Source organism: Betta splendens, chromosome 1 (assembly GCF_900634795.4).
Source record: "Betta splendens chromosome 1, fBetSpl5.4, whole genome shotgun sequence".
Classification (NCBI taxonomy): domain Eukaryota; kingdom Metazoa; phylum Chordata; class Actinopteri; order Anabantiformes; family Osphronemidae; genus Betta; species Betta splendens.
The window spans coordinates 13,383,605-13,399,526 of NC_040881.3; the positions used below are offsets into that span (position 1 = coordinate 13,383,605).

The 15,922-nt window shown below is 42.5% G+C and overlaps 2 protein-coding genes across 11 annotated transcripts in view; one reads left to right on the forward strand and one right to left on the reverse strand.

Moving 5' to 3' along the window:
* On the reverse strand, positions 1-14,384 carry slc43a3a (solute carrier family 43 member 3a). The gene is made up of 27 exons (XM_029163011.3): positions 14,243-14,384; positions 12,770-12,823; positions 12,088-12,306; positions 11,861-11,990; positions 11,522-11,568; positions 10,124-10,200; positions 9,920-10,012; positions 9,051-9,190; positions 8,816-8,958; positions 8,498-8,641; positions 8,296-8,403; positions 8,033-8,219; positions 7,807-7,930; positions 5,094-6,274; positions 4,837-4,961; positions 3,845-4,125; positions 3,470-3,599; positions 2,744-2,790; positions 2,288-2,364; positions 2,080-2,172; positions 1,677-1,816; positions 1,443-1,579; positions 1,114-1,257; positions 928-1,035; positions 665-851; positions 405-528; positions 1-279 (listed from the first exon to the last, which is right to left on the reverse strand). The coding sequence occupies exons 3-14, from the start codon at positions 12,263-12,265 to the stop codon at positions 6,125-6,127; spliced, it is 1,521 nt and encodes a 506-aa protein (XP_029018844.2). The 5' UTR covers positions 12,266-12,306; positions 12,770-12,823; positions 14,243-14,384; the 3' UTR covers positions 1-279; positions 405-528; positions 665-851; positions 928-1,035; positions 1,114-1,257; positions 1,443-1,579; positions 1,677-1,816; positions 2,080-2,172; positions 2,288-2,364; positions 2,744-2,790; positions 3,470-3,599; positions 3,845-4,125; positions 4,837-4,961; positions 5,094-6,124.
* ctnnd1 (catenin (cadherin-associated protein), delta 1) overlaps positions 14,300-15,922 on the forward strand; it is a 19,831-nt gene continuing 18,208 nt past the window's right edge. For 2 of the 10 annotated variants that reach the window (XM_029162792.3, XM_029162769.3), the window contains exon 1: positions 14,418-14,722. The gene's annotated coding sequence lies outside the window, so the exon portion shown is untranslated. Of the gene's footprint in view, positions 14,723-15,174; positions 15,317-15,433; positions 15,722-15,922 lie in introns of those variants that run through there. The other 8 variants (XM_029162801.3, XM_029162783.3, XM_029162776.3 and 5 more) reach the window with 7 other exon arrangements.

Below are 15,922 nucleotides of genomic sequence, written 5' to 3' on the forward strand. Positions count from 1 at the left end.
TAACATTTTAATATTTTATTAGGCTTTACAAAAAACAATAGAAATACCAGTGCACTTACAAAACGAGACAATAGGTGAATGATACAAAATTTGGTCATTTAAAAATGAACAGCAACAGATAAAAGCATTTCATAACTTGGCTTCAGCCAGTATGTAACCTCCAGTGGCCTCACACTGGGAGCTGTCTAGCCTGGTGCGTTCAAGTTTCCTGCAGTAGATGAAGACGTAGATGGGATGGATAAAGACCAGCAGAGTGAGGAGAGTCAGTGCAATGTCCACCTGGAACAGATGAACACATCATTAGTTGGTCTGACATCAGTTACACTGTTAGATGACTTCAGTTCTGTGTCCTTCACAAGGACATTTTATTCATCTGTGCATTATAATTATTTTTAGGATCATACAAGTAAGGGGTCTCCCCCTAAGGGTCCGTTGACCAGGGCAAAGCAGGGGTACTGCAGCAAAGAGATGACAGCAGACACAGACATCACCAGGCCGTAAAGCTTCCCAAAGTGACAGGCTGGAAACCTACGCAAGGAAAGAGAGACCGAACGTCTGTCAAATTTACTGACATTTTTATTAAATGTGTACTTTATATTACAAATTAACTGTTCAAGAATGTAATGCAGTCTGGTGGAGTGTTCCAGCTGTCTCTGAAACTCACGCAATGCTAATGAAGGCTGCATTTCCACCATAGAGGAAAGAGCGATTGAGGACTTGCAGGACAAAGGTGAAATACTGCAGAGGGAGCACAGGGATGGAGGCGCAGACAGAGAACATCAGGCACATGAGGGACGTCAGGAGCAGAGAGAGGATGGAGGAGCGCAGGTCCGCCTCACGGTCACTCACCCCTACAGGACGCAAAGGGTTAACAACAGCCAAGTGCTGTGTTCACACGGCGCTATAAAAACTGGTTAATGGAACTACCAGGAGCCAGAGGCTTCCCCTTGTGTCTGTCCATGATGAGTCCGTTCCAGGGCGCACACAGCACTCCACACAGCTGGGTCAGCGCGAAGGCGTTGGTGTACTGACTCACTGGGGGAGGAAGAGGTTACGGTTGGATGATGAACAGAAGAAAAGAGCACCTATGCAGTGGGGATGCGTGAGAGTTACCCTGGTCTGGGTCACTGTTGGCCAGTCGGTTGAGCGTAGGGTTCAGTGTGCCAATGAAGAGGTAGTGTCGCAGCTGCATTATGGACAACCAGAGCAGGTGCCACAAGAAGAACCAGGACAGCACACAGCTCTGGAAGCTCATCTCTGGACACACGAAAAGCCAGACCTGGCCTGAGTGCGTTACAGTCAAATACGCCTCTTTCTAAAATGTGTGATGTTTAATATATTACGGTTCATGTTTGCCTCCTCTGCTCTGACGTGCGATGAACAGTCAATTACAAAGGCAACAGGTGGCTCATACATAGATCCACATTGGACAGTTATTATACCTTGGGTCTCTATGGGTTGTTCAGGCACTGGTGGTGTGTTGTCTATCCGACTGACGTCCTGTGAGCAGGTCGTCTCTCCATCCCTCATCTTCTCAAAAGTCTCCACATTGTAAGTGTTGGCCTTTCCACAACTCACTCTGCATTTTACCAAAGGTATTGCACACATCACAATTCACTCATGAAGATGATCTAATAATCATCTAAGGGGAAACAAGGTTCAAGCAGCAGTCTTACCCATAGGTGAATTGTTGAGGAAGTGGGTAGGGGATGTGTCTTCGTGGCATCAGCAGGAAGGTCCTAACGATGTGAATGACGCTACATATTGACAGAAAAACAAAGGAGGACTGGAGAGAGATTCCCTGTTCATACAGAACCTGTAGGACAGAGGGAAAACTGAATGTGAAACCTTAATAACAGCAGCACAGAGAAAATCATTTTATATATAATTATGTTTTTTTAATTAAACATGCATGAAATTATAGTAGCTAGAATCATTCATGTGCTGTTACTAGTACTGAATCACCATGCAATGTAAGTCATATTGCTTTTCAACAACTATCCTAACTTTTAAGTGCTGACAGGTGATGATACAGAGTTATAGTGTTGTAATAGTTGACCTGACACAAATGAATTGCACCTTGATGATGAAGAACACAGCTGCAGAGGAGTCAAAGGCGCCGTTGTAGACAGTGATGACGGTCGAGCGGTGAGCAGCAAATAGATTCCCCACCTCCCCCACACACAAAAGTAAAAAGAATAGTATAGTATTAATAGTCCTTTAATAGTCCTAGTATTTATTTATAAGGACTGAAGTATGTTTCTGGGGTCAAATATATATCATTCACCTGTATGTTAGTTAGAAGGAGCAGAATCCCCCCCACAGAGACGGAGGACAAGGCAGGAAAGAGCAGCTCTGAATAAGCTACAATATAATGAAAGAAAATATCACAATATGTCACATGCGCACATCACATCAACATTCAGTTACTGCTTGGTTATGTAGTTATGATGCAACTGAGACGCTTGTGCCAAATTCAAAAGAAATTCACAAAATTGTGAAAACACAGGAGCTGGTTGTGTGAAACACTAGAACAAGAACACATCTGTTCTGAATGAATCAATGAATCAATGAATAAAAATACAGTTACACTAAACATGTTTGTAGAAAAGAATTTATAAAACATGGGTTGATGAGAAAACACAAAGACAGAAGCTATAATAGAATAGAATAGAATAGAATAGAATAGAATAGAATAGAATAGAATAGAATAGAAATGGCTCCTCTGTGCTTTTGCCCTTACCTGCACTAGAGAAGGCCACAAGAAGAGTTCCACCCGTGTACAAAGATCTACAGAGAGAAATCCAACCACATATAACTATGGACAAAATCATATAACCTGTATAATATATATGGTATTATATGTATTTTAGCTGTAACTGTCTAAAAATTAAACACCAACGATTTGCTTGTGGCTACTGTAAATAATTACGTATCTATGTGCTCTGGTTTGTGATATGAATGTGATATGTGATATGAATAAGAAACCTAAAAGCATAACAGCGCTAGAAATCTACATTCTTTATTCTGTGTGCCATTTTGCTTTAAATAAATAAAATTAAACAATATTTTTAAAATATTTGTAAATATTAGAATTAGTGTAATAATTGTAAAGTTCCGGCTAACTCGAGGCCTGGGGCCAGTACAGGTGGGGTCTGCCTTGTAATCTCTGTGCCTCTGTGAGACGCTCCCTGCTTTTATCTCTGGACCCTTATTGGCCCCTCTTATCCGAACGCTACACTGCAGAAACAACAAGTGCAAACTGAAACACACCTTTACACTTGAATGTTTGTTTTTTGCTCAATACTGACACTATTTTGAGGAAAACGTACTTGACTTTTAGCTGACGCACATTGGTCTCATTCCACAGTCTTAGGCTGGACCAATATGTAGTAAAGTACTGATTACGTTTTTCATTAAACAGTATGTTGACACCAAAGATGGATAAGCAGTGTAAACGTGAACTCACATTCCCAGAAGCCTGGTCACCAGAGTGCCAAACCGATCAAAGAGGTAGCCGTTGAATAGACTCATAAAGTTGTTAAGAAACGAGGCAATGGTGAAGACCAGAGAAAAGCTCTCATCCTGTCCGCTGCACTCTGTCGTGAAAAACAAGCAGAGACATACGGCAAGTGCATAAGCAGCGATGTCAGTAGCCAAAGCAGATAGTGAATGTGTCTGGGTGATGACTGTACTTTAGTTTCCCTTAGACAGAAAACAAACCACACAAGCCATTCAGTAGCTGTTCTGAAACCTTCCGTTCCATCAATATACCAGCTTTTGATGACAGCATTATAACCGGCAACCTGATCACCTCTTGACCCGGAGCCCCAAAGAGCCTCACCTGTGCTGTTCAGGGTGCTGTTGGTGCTGACACAGCCCCGGCTGAAGTAGCCGTCCTCCTTCAGCACAAACACCAAAGAGGCATAACCAAACACTGCTCCGGCAAAGCACAGGCACTCCAGCATCCCAGAGACCAGAGTCAGTGTGTAGAGCAGCTTGGTTCCCTGCATGCCGCTCTACTTCAGCCCCAGCTTCCTTTCCAGAGCGTTGTTGCTTGCTGCACAGTTCCTTGGCAAGCAGTGCAGCCTGCTGCGTAGACGCGTCTCTGCTGGACTCAAGTTTCTACACAAGAAAAACCGAACAGGTGTGAGGAAATTGTCAAGTCCCACGCCTGCGCAATAGAGGATGCGGTTGATGGTGTAACGGTTTACAGAGATTACACTGACACTCTACAATTAGCAATGACAAGCAGTTTAGACCACCCCTTTCTTTGTGTTTGTATCATTGTTGGGTTTTATGAGAAGTAAATGAAGTATTGAAGACACTGGGGTCAACTCTTGCAGTTCTGGAGCAAGCGTTTGACATTTCTAGCCCAGGCCGCACACAGATAAGCACAAAAATTGCAACAGTTCACGATAAGCATGCTACTTTGCTCTCTGCTGCTTCCTGGCGCGGCTAAGTTTGTTCCACATGCATTGCCACAATATTTCAAAAATATAATTCACAAACTGAGCTTCACAATGATTCATTTGTGATCAGTTATTTCCAGAAATACAAAGGTCAAGTCCTCAAAAACATATGAATGTTCTCTGATGAACATTGGATCCAGTGGTAGAAAGTAAAGTACATTTATTTGTTTCTTTATATTTCATAATAATTCTTAGTTTTATATTAAAACACCCAGTATGCAAAATATTTAAAATTATTCTTTCTACATTTATGATGAAATATAATTTTGCTAAATCAGATTTAATTAAATAATTAGCTAAATTCCAAACTGCTCAAATCATTGCATGTGTATTATTATTAATAATTAAAAATTAATATACATACATTTAAAAAGTCTGCTGTCCCATGTGCCTCATGCTGAAGTGACACTACTGTATACTATAGCATGAGCGCCGTCCGGTAGTTATCGCCAAGTGGTGCTGCTCCTAATCCAGATTAGCTCGCCTAATCTATACGTAATGACACACAGCACAGTGTGAACACAGCTCCACCTAAAATTAGACAAATGTTTTTAGCTCTAGCTTCATGTATCTTTAAATACAGCATTAGTGACATTTGATGGTGACATTTAAAGAACTCACCTCTGTCCCTCATTCTTCATGAAATAATGTTTAGTCTATAATCTCCTGATGAACCACACATCTCCGGCCTGTGCACGGACTGCACAGTGATGCCATCTTGACCTAATCATAATGTGTCCCTCACAGCTGCCTCGGACTCGTCATCTACTGTAGGTTTGTCCGTGAAAAATGCCTGTTAAGAGGTTTGGTTCTGGTGTAACTTATGCAAGCTGCTTCTTAGTTTCTGTTTGTGTGGTCAGAGTGTAGCTCATTGCTGTCCTCTGGAGGTTATCTCAATATCCCGACTGAAGGAGTAGGATGTATGGCAACATCAAGTTGTGATTGAGTTGGCACTATGGTCTAAATACAGCCATTAATAAAACAGACATTAATAAAAAGTGAGAGAATTAATAAATTACTAGATTTATCTCAAACAATCAGCAAAGATGTAGTTTTCATTAATTTCCCCCTGAATACCATTTTTATTGTAGCCACATTAAAGTAAGTCTCCATCTTGCATCGTGGTCAAAAGAATAGGACACATGGAGTCATACAATCTCTAAACATGACACTTCTGATGGCAGTTGTCCCCACAGGAAGAAATAAAAATGAGCAGTAAATGTCATATCTTACATTTGTAATTCATCTTAATATTCTAAACTGTTACCTTCATCCCACGTGTTTCCTTTGGAGTTTTTGATATATAGTAAAAGTGCATAATTCACAGCTATGATAAATTATCATAATCTATCTTCATTTTCCAAATTTTAAAACGTTAACCAACATTAACGTTACACAACAGAGCTTTGTAATGTAGGTGTAAACTAAACAATTCAGCTTTTGCACCACCAGTCCAAATAATGGACACACCTTCTTATTCAGTGTTTTATTTTCAATATTGTACATTAAGACTGAAGACTTAAACCTGTGACAACATTCTAAATCCCACAGATTGATCTACAACTTTAATCTGTTTTAAATGGAAAGACATTTCAGCTGACTTAAATAATTATGGAGAGTTTAACAAAGACTGAAACCTTTTTATAATTTTTTTACAACTTGGCTTCAGCCAGTATGGAACCTCCAGTGGCCTCAGACTGGGAGCTCTCTAGCCTGGTGCGTGCAAGTTTCCTGCAGTGGATGAAGATGTAGATGGGATGGATAAAGACCAGCAGAGTGAAGAGACTCAGCACAATGTTCACCTGAAATAGACCAACATATGATTCATTTATCTGACATCAGTTACATTGTTGCAGTTCTCTGTCAAAACGTGTCCTTCACAGGGGCATTTTATTCGGCTGTAAACCTTTTTCAGAACAGTCAACATATTTATCTGGAAGCAGTTACATTATATACAATACTACATCAAATTACTTTTAGATGTGTACCCGTTGTATACTATGGTATACATTCAAAGTCATACGTCATATGGCCTTCTAAAATCTAAACTAACTTTAAGCCTCCTTTTATAAGACTCAATCAAAGAAAGCAATCAGGCATAAGACTATGAACTATGGCAGGTAAACAATGATAACTCTTCAACTGTTAGTGGATATATCAGACAGCAAATAAGTATAATAATAAACATAAAATAAACATAATGTGTTTCCAGAGAGTTTTTGGTGTGGTAGAAACACTGACCAAGCGTAAGGATTTGACAAGGGTTACAGTGTAATGTGATGGTTTGTTGACTGGATCAGAACATCTCTACTGTCAGAACATCAAAGGCGGCGGACCCACATGCACGGCACGGACAGGCAGGGATACGAATAACAAAAGGATTTTATTTCAAAACTCAGAGTCAGGATCAGGCAGGGCCATGCACAGGTAAGCAGACAGGATCAATGCAAGGGTTCGGGCTCAGTTCCGTGGACAGACAGGGTTCGTTTATCGTGTTGGCAGAGACAGCAGTACCGATCAGGATCAGGCAGAATCGTAATAATAAGACAGGCAGGGTAATTACCAGACAAGTTCAGCAGACGATGCAGGCAGGGATCAGGCAAGGCTCGGTAACGGTAGGCAAAACAAGATCGGAACCACGGGTCGGGACAAGAACAAAAACGCAGGATGACGGTGAATGCACGCGAACACGAAGTAAACAATCTGTCGAGGTACTGGGGTGAGAGGTGATGCTTAAATACATGGTGAACTGATTGCTAATGAAGTGGAGGTGTGGATAATGACCGGGTGAATCAGGGAACAGCTGTGACAAGACGTAAACCGGAAGTAAAGCTAGAACAGAAACCGAAACCGGGGGTGCTACCAAAATAAAACAGGAAATGAAAACTGGAACCAAAACATGATGACATGGATGACAAACTGAGTCCTTACAAAATAAAAGTAGAACAGGAACCGGATCGTGACATCCACAAGCTCTCGTCAAGTATTGTTGACGGCCATCCTTTGATAGATAGTTATTTCTTGATGGCTGTGTCTCCTTTCAGCAGGATTTCTATTGCAGGATGCACTGCAAACATCATGATGTCAGATACTACAGCACGTCTTCAGGGGTCTTGTTTAATACATGCCTTGACAGCTGTTTAGTCAGGAGGACACAATGCAAAAGATGACACATTTTGTCCTATTTTCACTTAAGGTGAGACTTTTCAGTGGGGGTTGACCAAAACGATGTTGATTAGTATTTAAAAATGCTGGGACACTCATATTCCTTCATATTGTCTATGCAAAGTATGGGTGTCCTGTGGTGGGTAAAGGGTGTCTCTGAATCACTTACAAGTAAAGGGTCTCCCTTTAGAGGTCCATTGACCAGGGCGAAGTAGGGGTATTGCACCAAACAGATGATAGAAGACATGGTAATCATCAGACCATACAGCTTCCCAAAGTGGTAGGTTGGAAACCTGAGAGCGAGACAGAGACAGATAAAGAGGTCCAATATATATAACGTCCTGGTTTGCGTTGCATCAATTGGTTTTTATTTATTCCAGATACAAGATACTCACGCAATGCTAATGAAGGCTGCATTTCCACCATAGAGGAAAGAGCGATTGAGGACTTGCAGGACAAAGGTGAAATACTGCAGAGGGAGCACAGGGATGGAGGCGCAGACAGAGAACATCAGGCACATGAGGGACGTCAGGAGCAGAGAGAGGATGGAGGAGCGCAGGTCCGCCTCACGGTCACTCACCCCTACAGGACGCAAAGGGTTAACAACAGCCAAGTGCTGTGTTCACACGGCGCTATAAAAACTGGTTAATGGAACTACCAGGAGCCAGAGGCTTCCCCTTGTGTCTGTCCATGATGAGTCCGTTCCAGGGCGCACACAGCACTCCACACAGCTGGGTCAGCGCGAAGGCGTTGGTGTACTGACTCACTGGGGGAGGAAGAGGGACCAAAACAGAACGAGTCAGGGGCAGCGCTAAGGCTGGAGGAAGGACTCGGCTGATACTAGGTTCAGAATAAGCTACCCAGCTCTTGGTCACTGTTGGCCAGTCGGTTCAGTGTAGGGTTTAGTGTGGCAATGAAGAGGTAGTGTCGCAGCTCCATTACAGCCAACCACACCAGCTGGCACAGGAAGAACCTGGACAGCACACAGCTCCGGAAGCTCCTCACTGGGCACAAACACCACAAACACCACCTTAAATTCACACGTTGTATTATTGAATACTGCTTCTTAAGTCAAATAATGGTTGGAGTCTATGCTTATGTCTGTTAAACTGTAGTAAAACAGGGTTAACTCAAAGCCTCTGATTGTGCATGCACCTGCAGAATGACAGACAACTTACTGTTATTCACTGCACCTTCTTGGTTTTCTGCCTTTGCCTCAGGTGCTGGTGGTGCGGTGGATTCCTGTGGAGCTGTCATCTCACGGCCCCTCCTCTTAATAAACTGCTTCACATTGCAGATGCTGACCTTTTCACAACTGAGTCTGATCATCGAGAAACATTTGTATACATCACGTTTCATTCACGAAACAATCCACAGTAGCTGCTGCCGACTGGGTCCGTGTGACAGCCTCACCCATAGGTGTAGCGCGGGGTCAGAGGGTACGGGATGTGGCTTCTTGGCAACAGCAGGAAGGTCCTTATGAGGTGAATGATGCTGCAGAGTGACATAAAAATGAAAGAGGAGAAGAGAGAGATTCCCTGCTCAAACAAAACCTGGAGAAGAAGAAGAAAACTGAATGTTAAACTTCAAGAGACAGGATTACAGCAATAAAGAATCTTTTCAAATTATACAAATCCAATCTTTGTTTTTTGACCACCGCTCTAAATAATTTTTATCGGCTTTACCTCTGAAGTCTGCGTTTGTTGTTTAAAAGTTCAAATCACCATGAAAATCAAATCAGTTTGAATCTGGAGAGGAGAGAGGAAACACTCAAAGGATGACAAAGGATTGAAGATACAAACCACTGTGTGTTACACTGGTGCACAACAACATACACTGAACAGGTCAGGAAAAAGAGTCACCAACAAGCACAGACATAAGAGACAAGACACACACACCTCAGCAGTGGGAAGAGGAAAAAATCACAGAGCCACAAAAGTGATGAGACCAAAGTAATCTGTACTAAAGTCATAAAAAGGCCACTAGTTGGAAGAAGAAAGCATCTGGACATGAGCCAAAGCTGTAATTCATGTGCAATAAATTAAATATGATTGTTACATCTCTGAAGGTCTGAACTTTGTAACATGTTGATTGCTTTCATCTCAACAGGACATTAATAAACATCGCAGGTTCACAGTCAAATGAAGAGCATCTTGAAATTTGTACTCTATTAGTTCACGTGGAGAGTTCACTGGCTAGAATATCAACATCACTATCCGCATATATAAGAGGCCTAGCATCATACAGCACTCACTGCTTCACTTGACATGAATGGACTGTACCTTGATGATGAAGAACACAGCTGCAGAGGAGTCAAAGGCGCCGTTGTAGACAGTGATGACGGTCGAGCGGTGAGCAGCAAATAGATTCCCCACCTCCCCCCCACACAGACATGTTCATAAATACATTTCTATATTGTTACAAATGTTAGAAATGTGCGAAATATATAAACTATAATGCAGTTAATATACAGAAACACAATTCACCTGCATGTTGGTTAGAAGGAGCTGAATCCCCCCCACGGAGATGCAGGACAAAGCAGGAAAGAGCAGCTCTGAATAAGCTGTAGACAGTAGAAGATGCACAACTAACCACACTCCTACACAATCATTGTGCAGTTCTGGTGACATTATTGTGATGTGACTTATGTTTAAGATTCGCAGAGAATTAATTTGGAAAGAAATCACTATAAAAGCTTTTGTCTGAGTTCACCTTAAGCTGTAACAAATGCATATTAGACCTTTTAAACAGTTATAGAAGAGTTTTTTATATTAGATATTTTTATATTAGAGTTTTAAATACTTTTCGTATTTCTTTAAAGTATGCAATGATCATTTTTATGTGAATGAATAGCTGTAAACTTTGCATTCATCACAGAATCCCCCGTTTGCAGTAGTTCTAATCTCGTAGAGCTTCTAGGTTGTTGATGTAATGTGAAACTATTTTGTGAAACATCTCGCATACATTAGAATAGTCTCATGTTACTGTGTCCATCATACCATTAGATCTCCAACTTCTCAGTTGGAGGTCTGGTGACTGTGCTTGACACAAATAGACAGACAAGCATTCACTCTTGTGCCTTCGGGCACTTTTCATTCTCACATTAACCTGAATGCATGTCTGTGGACTGAGGGAGGATTCAAATCCAAGGGTGTCGTTAACATCTGTCTAACCTCAAACGGATCAGGGAAAAAGAAACTTTCTTATCCAACACAGTCATCGTGTGCTGGTAAGGAGCAATACTGAACATTCTCACACAAACAACTAATCTCTTGTGCCCTTTCATACGTTAAGGTTAAAACATCTGATGTTTCCTTTGACTGACCAGTAGTTTATGATATGTGTTTGTCTTTTACACCCGGTCTCTGGCTCCATCCTATCTGATTCCTCACCAGACCCAAGGCTGTAAAACCGAATGCATCTCATCATCGGAGCTTGGTGTTCCTTCCTTTCTGATAACAAGTCACAGATGCTGCAAATGTAAACATTCTCACTCACGGCGAGATAAGGTGGCACAAACAATTCTATTGGTCCAGAGAGACATTCCACCGGAGCAGGAGAAAGGGGTTAAAAGGCAGCGACAACCTGAAGATTTGGGGCTCTTCGCATCACACTTTCGTGGTGTGTGCACTGATCTCCCCAGTTGGTTTTTGGTTTGTTGATGTGCACGATCAACATCCATGTTTTGGATTTGCTTTCCCCATTATTTTTATTTTCCTTTATTTTTATAATAAATCACACAACAGACAACTCTCTCATCTGCTTGTTTACGGGAAATTTTCACCACACAGGTCAGAAAGGTTATGGTTTCACCTCTCACATCACACATCCAGGATGAGTGTGGAGAAATTTTGAATATGTTTCACTTGTGCTTTTGCTATTACCTGGACTAGAAAAGGCCACAAGGAGGGTTCCAATAGTGTACAAAGATCTGGAGCAAGAAACAGACAAGAAGAGGAAAATGCCTGAAACCTGAGAGGTGTTTTAATTACATTTTCTATAAGACTGCATGCATTACAAAATCACTACAGTTAATCATTTTAGCTCAGCTGAGTTTGTTTTATCATGGCTGCATGTCTTTTGGACTAAACCTGGAGAAAACCCACATAGACACGAGGAGATTGTACAAACTCAAAAAGACACCAGGCCCCAAACCCAGGACCTTGTTGCTGTGAGGCAGTGAATGATTGAAAACGTAATTTTGGACAAATACGTGAACTCACATTCCCAGCAATCTAGTTGCCATGGTGCCAAATCGATCAAAAATATAGCCGTTCACTGAAGTCGAGAAGCTGTTGAGGAATGCAGCCAAAGTGAAGACCAGAGAGAAGTTCACATCTTGTTTAGTACAATCTGAAAGAGTGCAAAAAAAACCAGTACCATCTATTAGAGTATGAACGTCTGATCTCTGCATCCCAGCAGCACGACCCTGAGCCCCAAAGAGCCTCACCTGTGCTGTTCAGGGTGCTGTTGGTTCCTGGGATGCTGACACAGCCCTGGCTGAAGTAGCCGTCCTCCTTCAGCACAAACACCAGAGAGGCATAACCAAACACTGCTCCGGCAAAGCACAGGCACTCCAGCATCCCAGAGACCAGAGTCAGTGTGTAGAGCAGCTTGGTTCCCTGCATGCCGCTCTACTTCAGCCCCAGCTTCCTTAAAGGGATCGCTCCTGTACGCACACATGCACATTAAAAATGGGCCTCTGCAAAGTTTTCAAACCTACTTTGCATTTGTCTCTAGCCAGTGTTTTTTCAGTGATAAAACGCAGATTTAAAACACTGTTTAAACATGTTTTCAGTTCATTTTTTTCACTCTTAGATCAATTTTGGTTGTTAAAAAAAGGTCATTGGGTGCATATTCAAAATACTTTAAATACTTAATAGTGTTTGAATAACAAAATCTGAATCACATCGAATATCTGCAAAGTAGGTTTCAAAAGATATTTTTAAAACAGCAGTTGTCACATGTTCAGATCTTATTCTCACAGTTGAGCACATTTATCAGTTTCTCAGCTTGTCAGTTTTAAAATGTGCTCGAAAGTTTCTACTGTTGGTGATTTGAATTCTGACCATGATTTCACCTCACAGCATTTAATCTATGCCACATTAAAAAAGATATAACATGAAACTTACAGTATGTGAATTACTTTGTAATCTGACGCTTCCTTGCAGAGTCTGGCGTCCAGTCTGAAATGATTTTTGTAAAACAAAGCCTGAACCTTTTTCCGAAGAATAAACAGTGATTCCAAAAATACAAATAGCTTTCCGTTATGTCTGTGTTACTCAGTCTGGAGTCTAAGCATCACTGTGCAGTATGTGAGTAAATGAGCAATAAAGCAAATGACTTAACATGGAAATATGTGACCAAGTAAATGACTCAATGATTTAGTCAGTGTCTGTGTGAGTGAATGAGTAATCAAAAATGACTTACTGCCTGGGGTAACAAAGTGCATCAGACTGAACCGTTTGCTTCACTAATTATACTTAGTTATAAAGTTTAGTGTTTTTATAATACAGGGGACAAAAGGTTTGGCTAGAGTCGTTTGAAGCCTTCCTCTCCACTAATACAGTAGAAACCATTTTTTGTCCTTTATTATCATAGATGTAGGTGATGTTACATACATATATACATCAGCAAAACAAAAGAAAGCAACTAAAACCAAATCAGACTTTGTGTTACTCTGGTGAATGTTAGAAAAGCCTTAGGAAGTGTCCGTCTCAGCCGTGTCGTGGACTGGAGGCCTGTTCAGCGTACACCATGCATTCCCCTGAATGACAACTATTAGTCTCCAGCTCTATCCTGATCCTGAATGAATGAAGCACGAGTGAGTACAGAGAAAGAGAGTGATCTCTAGTTAAATATAATGAACCTTTGACCTGTCAACGAGGGCATAAAATGCACGGAATACTATTTTACTTACTAATACTACTACAACAATTACGTATGACTGCATTGACTCCTCTTTGTACAATGGAGGCTTAAGCTCCACGTAAGGCAATAAAGTGACTTACACACAGGACAGAGGCAAATGATGCTGTGGGTGAGCCACACGGGGAAGGCTGAACTGTGGCCATATGTTTTCTTTGGTTTGTCGATCATTAAACTTAAGCAGTTTACTTTTGGTCACAAAATGTATACAGCACTACATATTGATATTTCACAAAAAATAGTGTCAAGATAGTATACTGTAACCACTTGCACAATCGCATCTGATGAAGATATGAAAATTCATTTAATGTATTTTGAAAATACTGTTAAATAAATAAATAATAAATAAACAACAACATACATTCAGTAAATAACTGCATAAAAATATCAAACTGTTTTTTATCTTAGTATTGCAGTGAACACTTGCAGTGCTTTCATGTTACCGCCACACGAGGGCGTTATCACACCTTTAAAAGTAGCTTCTATAAATTCAAGCATTTTTGGAAAGTAATAATAGCTATGAAGTGTTCAAGCGGTTTACTGGAAGGAAGGTGACAAAAAATATTCATCATCATCTACAGACTGATTTGGTAGGAATCTTATATATGTTTTTATCAATAGCTAATTTGTAAAATCAATTAGAGGCCACGCGTGGTCTTTATATACTATATACTCACTTCTTATGTGGCGCAACGCATTTTGTAATATTGCAAACACGCAGCTTTCCCTGCGAACACCAGTTGTCTTCCATTCTTCTCTGCCCTCGCGTCCTCGTCCTCCCACCTCCTCCCCCCAGCGGAGAGGAAGCGCAGAGACAAGTGAACAACAAGCCCGACACAAGGAAGATAGGGAATTGCATAGGTGGGTGTTTTCTCCGCGCGAGTGCCGTCTCCCGCCGTGGACGCCGTTGGTTCCGTTGTTCGACCACGGGGCTTCCCCCCCCCCCCTCCGTCGTCTCATCCCAACTCACTTCTCGGGTCGCGGTTTGGATTGTGTCAGCGCAGCAGCAGCAGCAGCATCGGCAGCGACAGCCGCACCACCAGCACCACCACCACCAGCAGCAGCAGCAGCAGCAGCAGCAGCGCTGGGCTAGGCCTGACTGCACCTCCCAAACACTTATGGACTTTGAAAAACAGGCCTAACACGCTCCACAATCGGTAATGTTGCCCCGCCGGGCGTTCGGAGCTCCGCGCGTCTGCTCGGGAAGTGTTGTACGCGGCGGAGAGCGGAGCGCTGACTTTTAACTCGGCGGTTGGAAGCTAGCTGCGGTAGCCCGGGCTAACCTAGCTAACACTGCTGGGTCGCGCTCGCTAGCCCGGTGGATACGTTGACGTATGTGGAGTTGGAGGTGGAAAAAGTTAGCAGAACTTTTATCTGCGAGTGAAAATAGTTCATATTAGGACGTTTAAAGCTATAAATTATTCAGTTAATGCGATGGCGTGTAGTTAACCTATTTATTCTACGACTTTGTAATGGTTGGGAAGTTTTCGAGGCTATAACGTTTATTTATACGTCGGCTCGTCTGCTTTGCTGCCTTGATAATTGAACAGCAGTTTTCCCGAAGCCTTTTCTCCGAACCTGGCGGGGATTTCGGGGCAGGTGAGCCCACGCGGAAGTGACTGGTCAGCCCGGAGCGTCGCAGGAGTCAAAGTCCACACTCCGCCCGCTTATCGGTGTCCTAATGTGCGTTGCACCTGAACCGCCCCTCCTGTTCCCTCCGCGACACCGGGCGCTTCCACGGCGATTTCTAGGTGACTGCGCTTTCGTTTTTAACACACTGGGCTTTGGTTGTTTCTGCAAATGTGCGAGACGGTGGGTTTCAGCAGCTGGCGTTTGATGTAGTGTACTGGGAAGAGGGGGGTGTTGGTGGAAAGAACCCAGAACAAAAGCAAGAACCTGTTGTGTGGGTCTGGGAGTTCTGGGTGTGGTGAAGTGGCGGGCGTGTTTGTTGCTTCATTATTCAGTACCTCGTCCACAGATTTACAGCACGGTCACCTTCTCAGCTTACCTGCTCCTCATAGCTAATGGACGCTGCGTTACCTGGCTGGACCTGCTCTAGTGGACCGCTGACGTAAGCGTGCTGCTGTTCGTTTACAGCCACGGACGTGGCTGCACCATAGCCTCGTGTGCTGTTTGACAGCCGGTCCACAGTAACAGTAGGTGCTTTCGCTCGATGCAGTCCGCTGATTGGGCATATTCGTATTATTCCTCCAGATTCCCGTTGGGAATGTCTGCCTTGACCCGCTGGGAGGGAGATGCGGGACGGCTCGGAGCGTGTCGGGACAGGCTGTTTGTTTAGAAGTGTTCTTTTATGCAAGACATTTAAAAAAAAAAAAAGGAGTTGGACGCGACTTTTG

Bases quoted from the DNA above. Each gene is read 5' to 3' on its own strand.
- slc43a3a (XM_029163011.3), bottom strand. From the start codon at position 12,265: ATGCAGGGAACCAAGCTGCTCTACACACTGACTCTGGTCTCTGGGATG. The intron at 11,569-11,860 runs GTGAGTTCACGT...TTCTTGCTCCAG, and splicing joins GCAACTAGATTGCTGGGAAT to ATCTTTGTACACTATTGGAA. The intron at 6,275-7,806 runs GTAAGTGATTCA...GGTCTATTTCAG, and splicing joins TAAAGGGAGACCCTTTACTT to GTGAACATTGTGCTGAGTCT.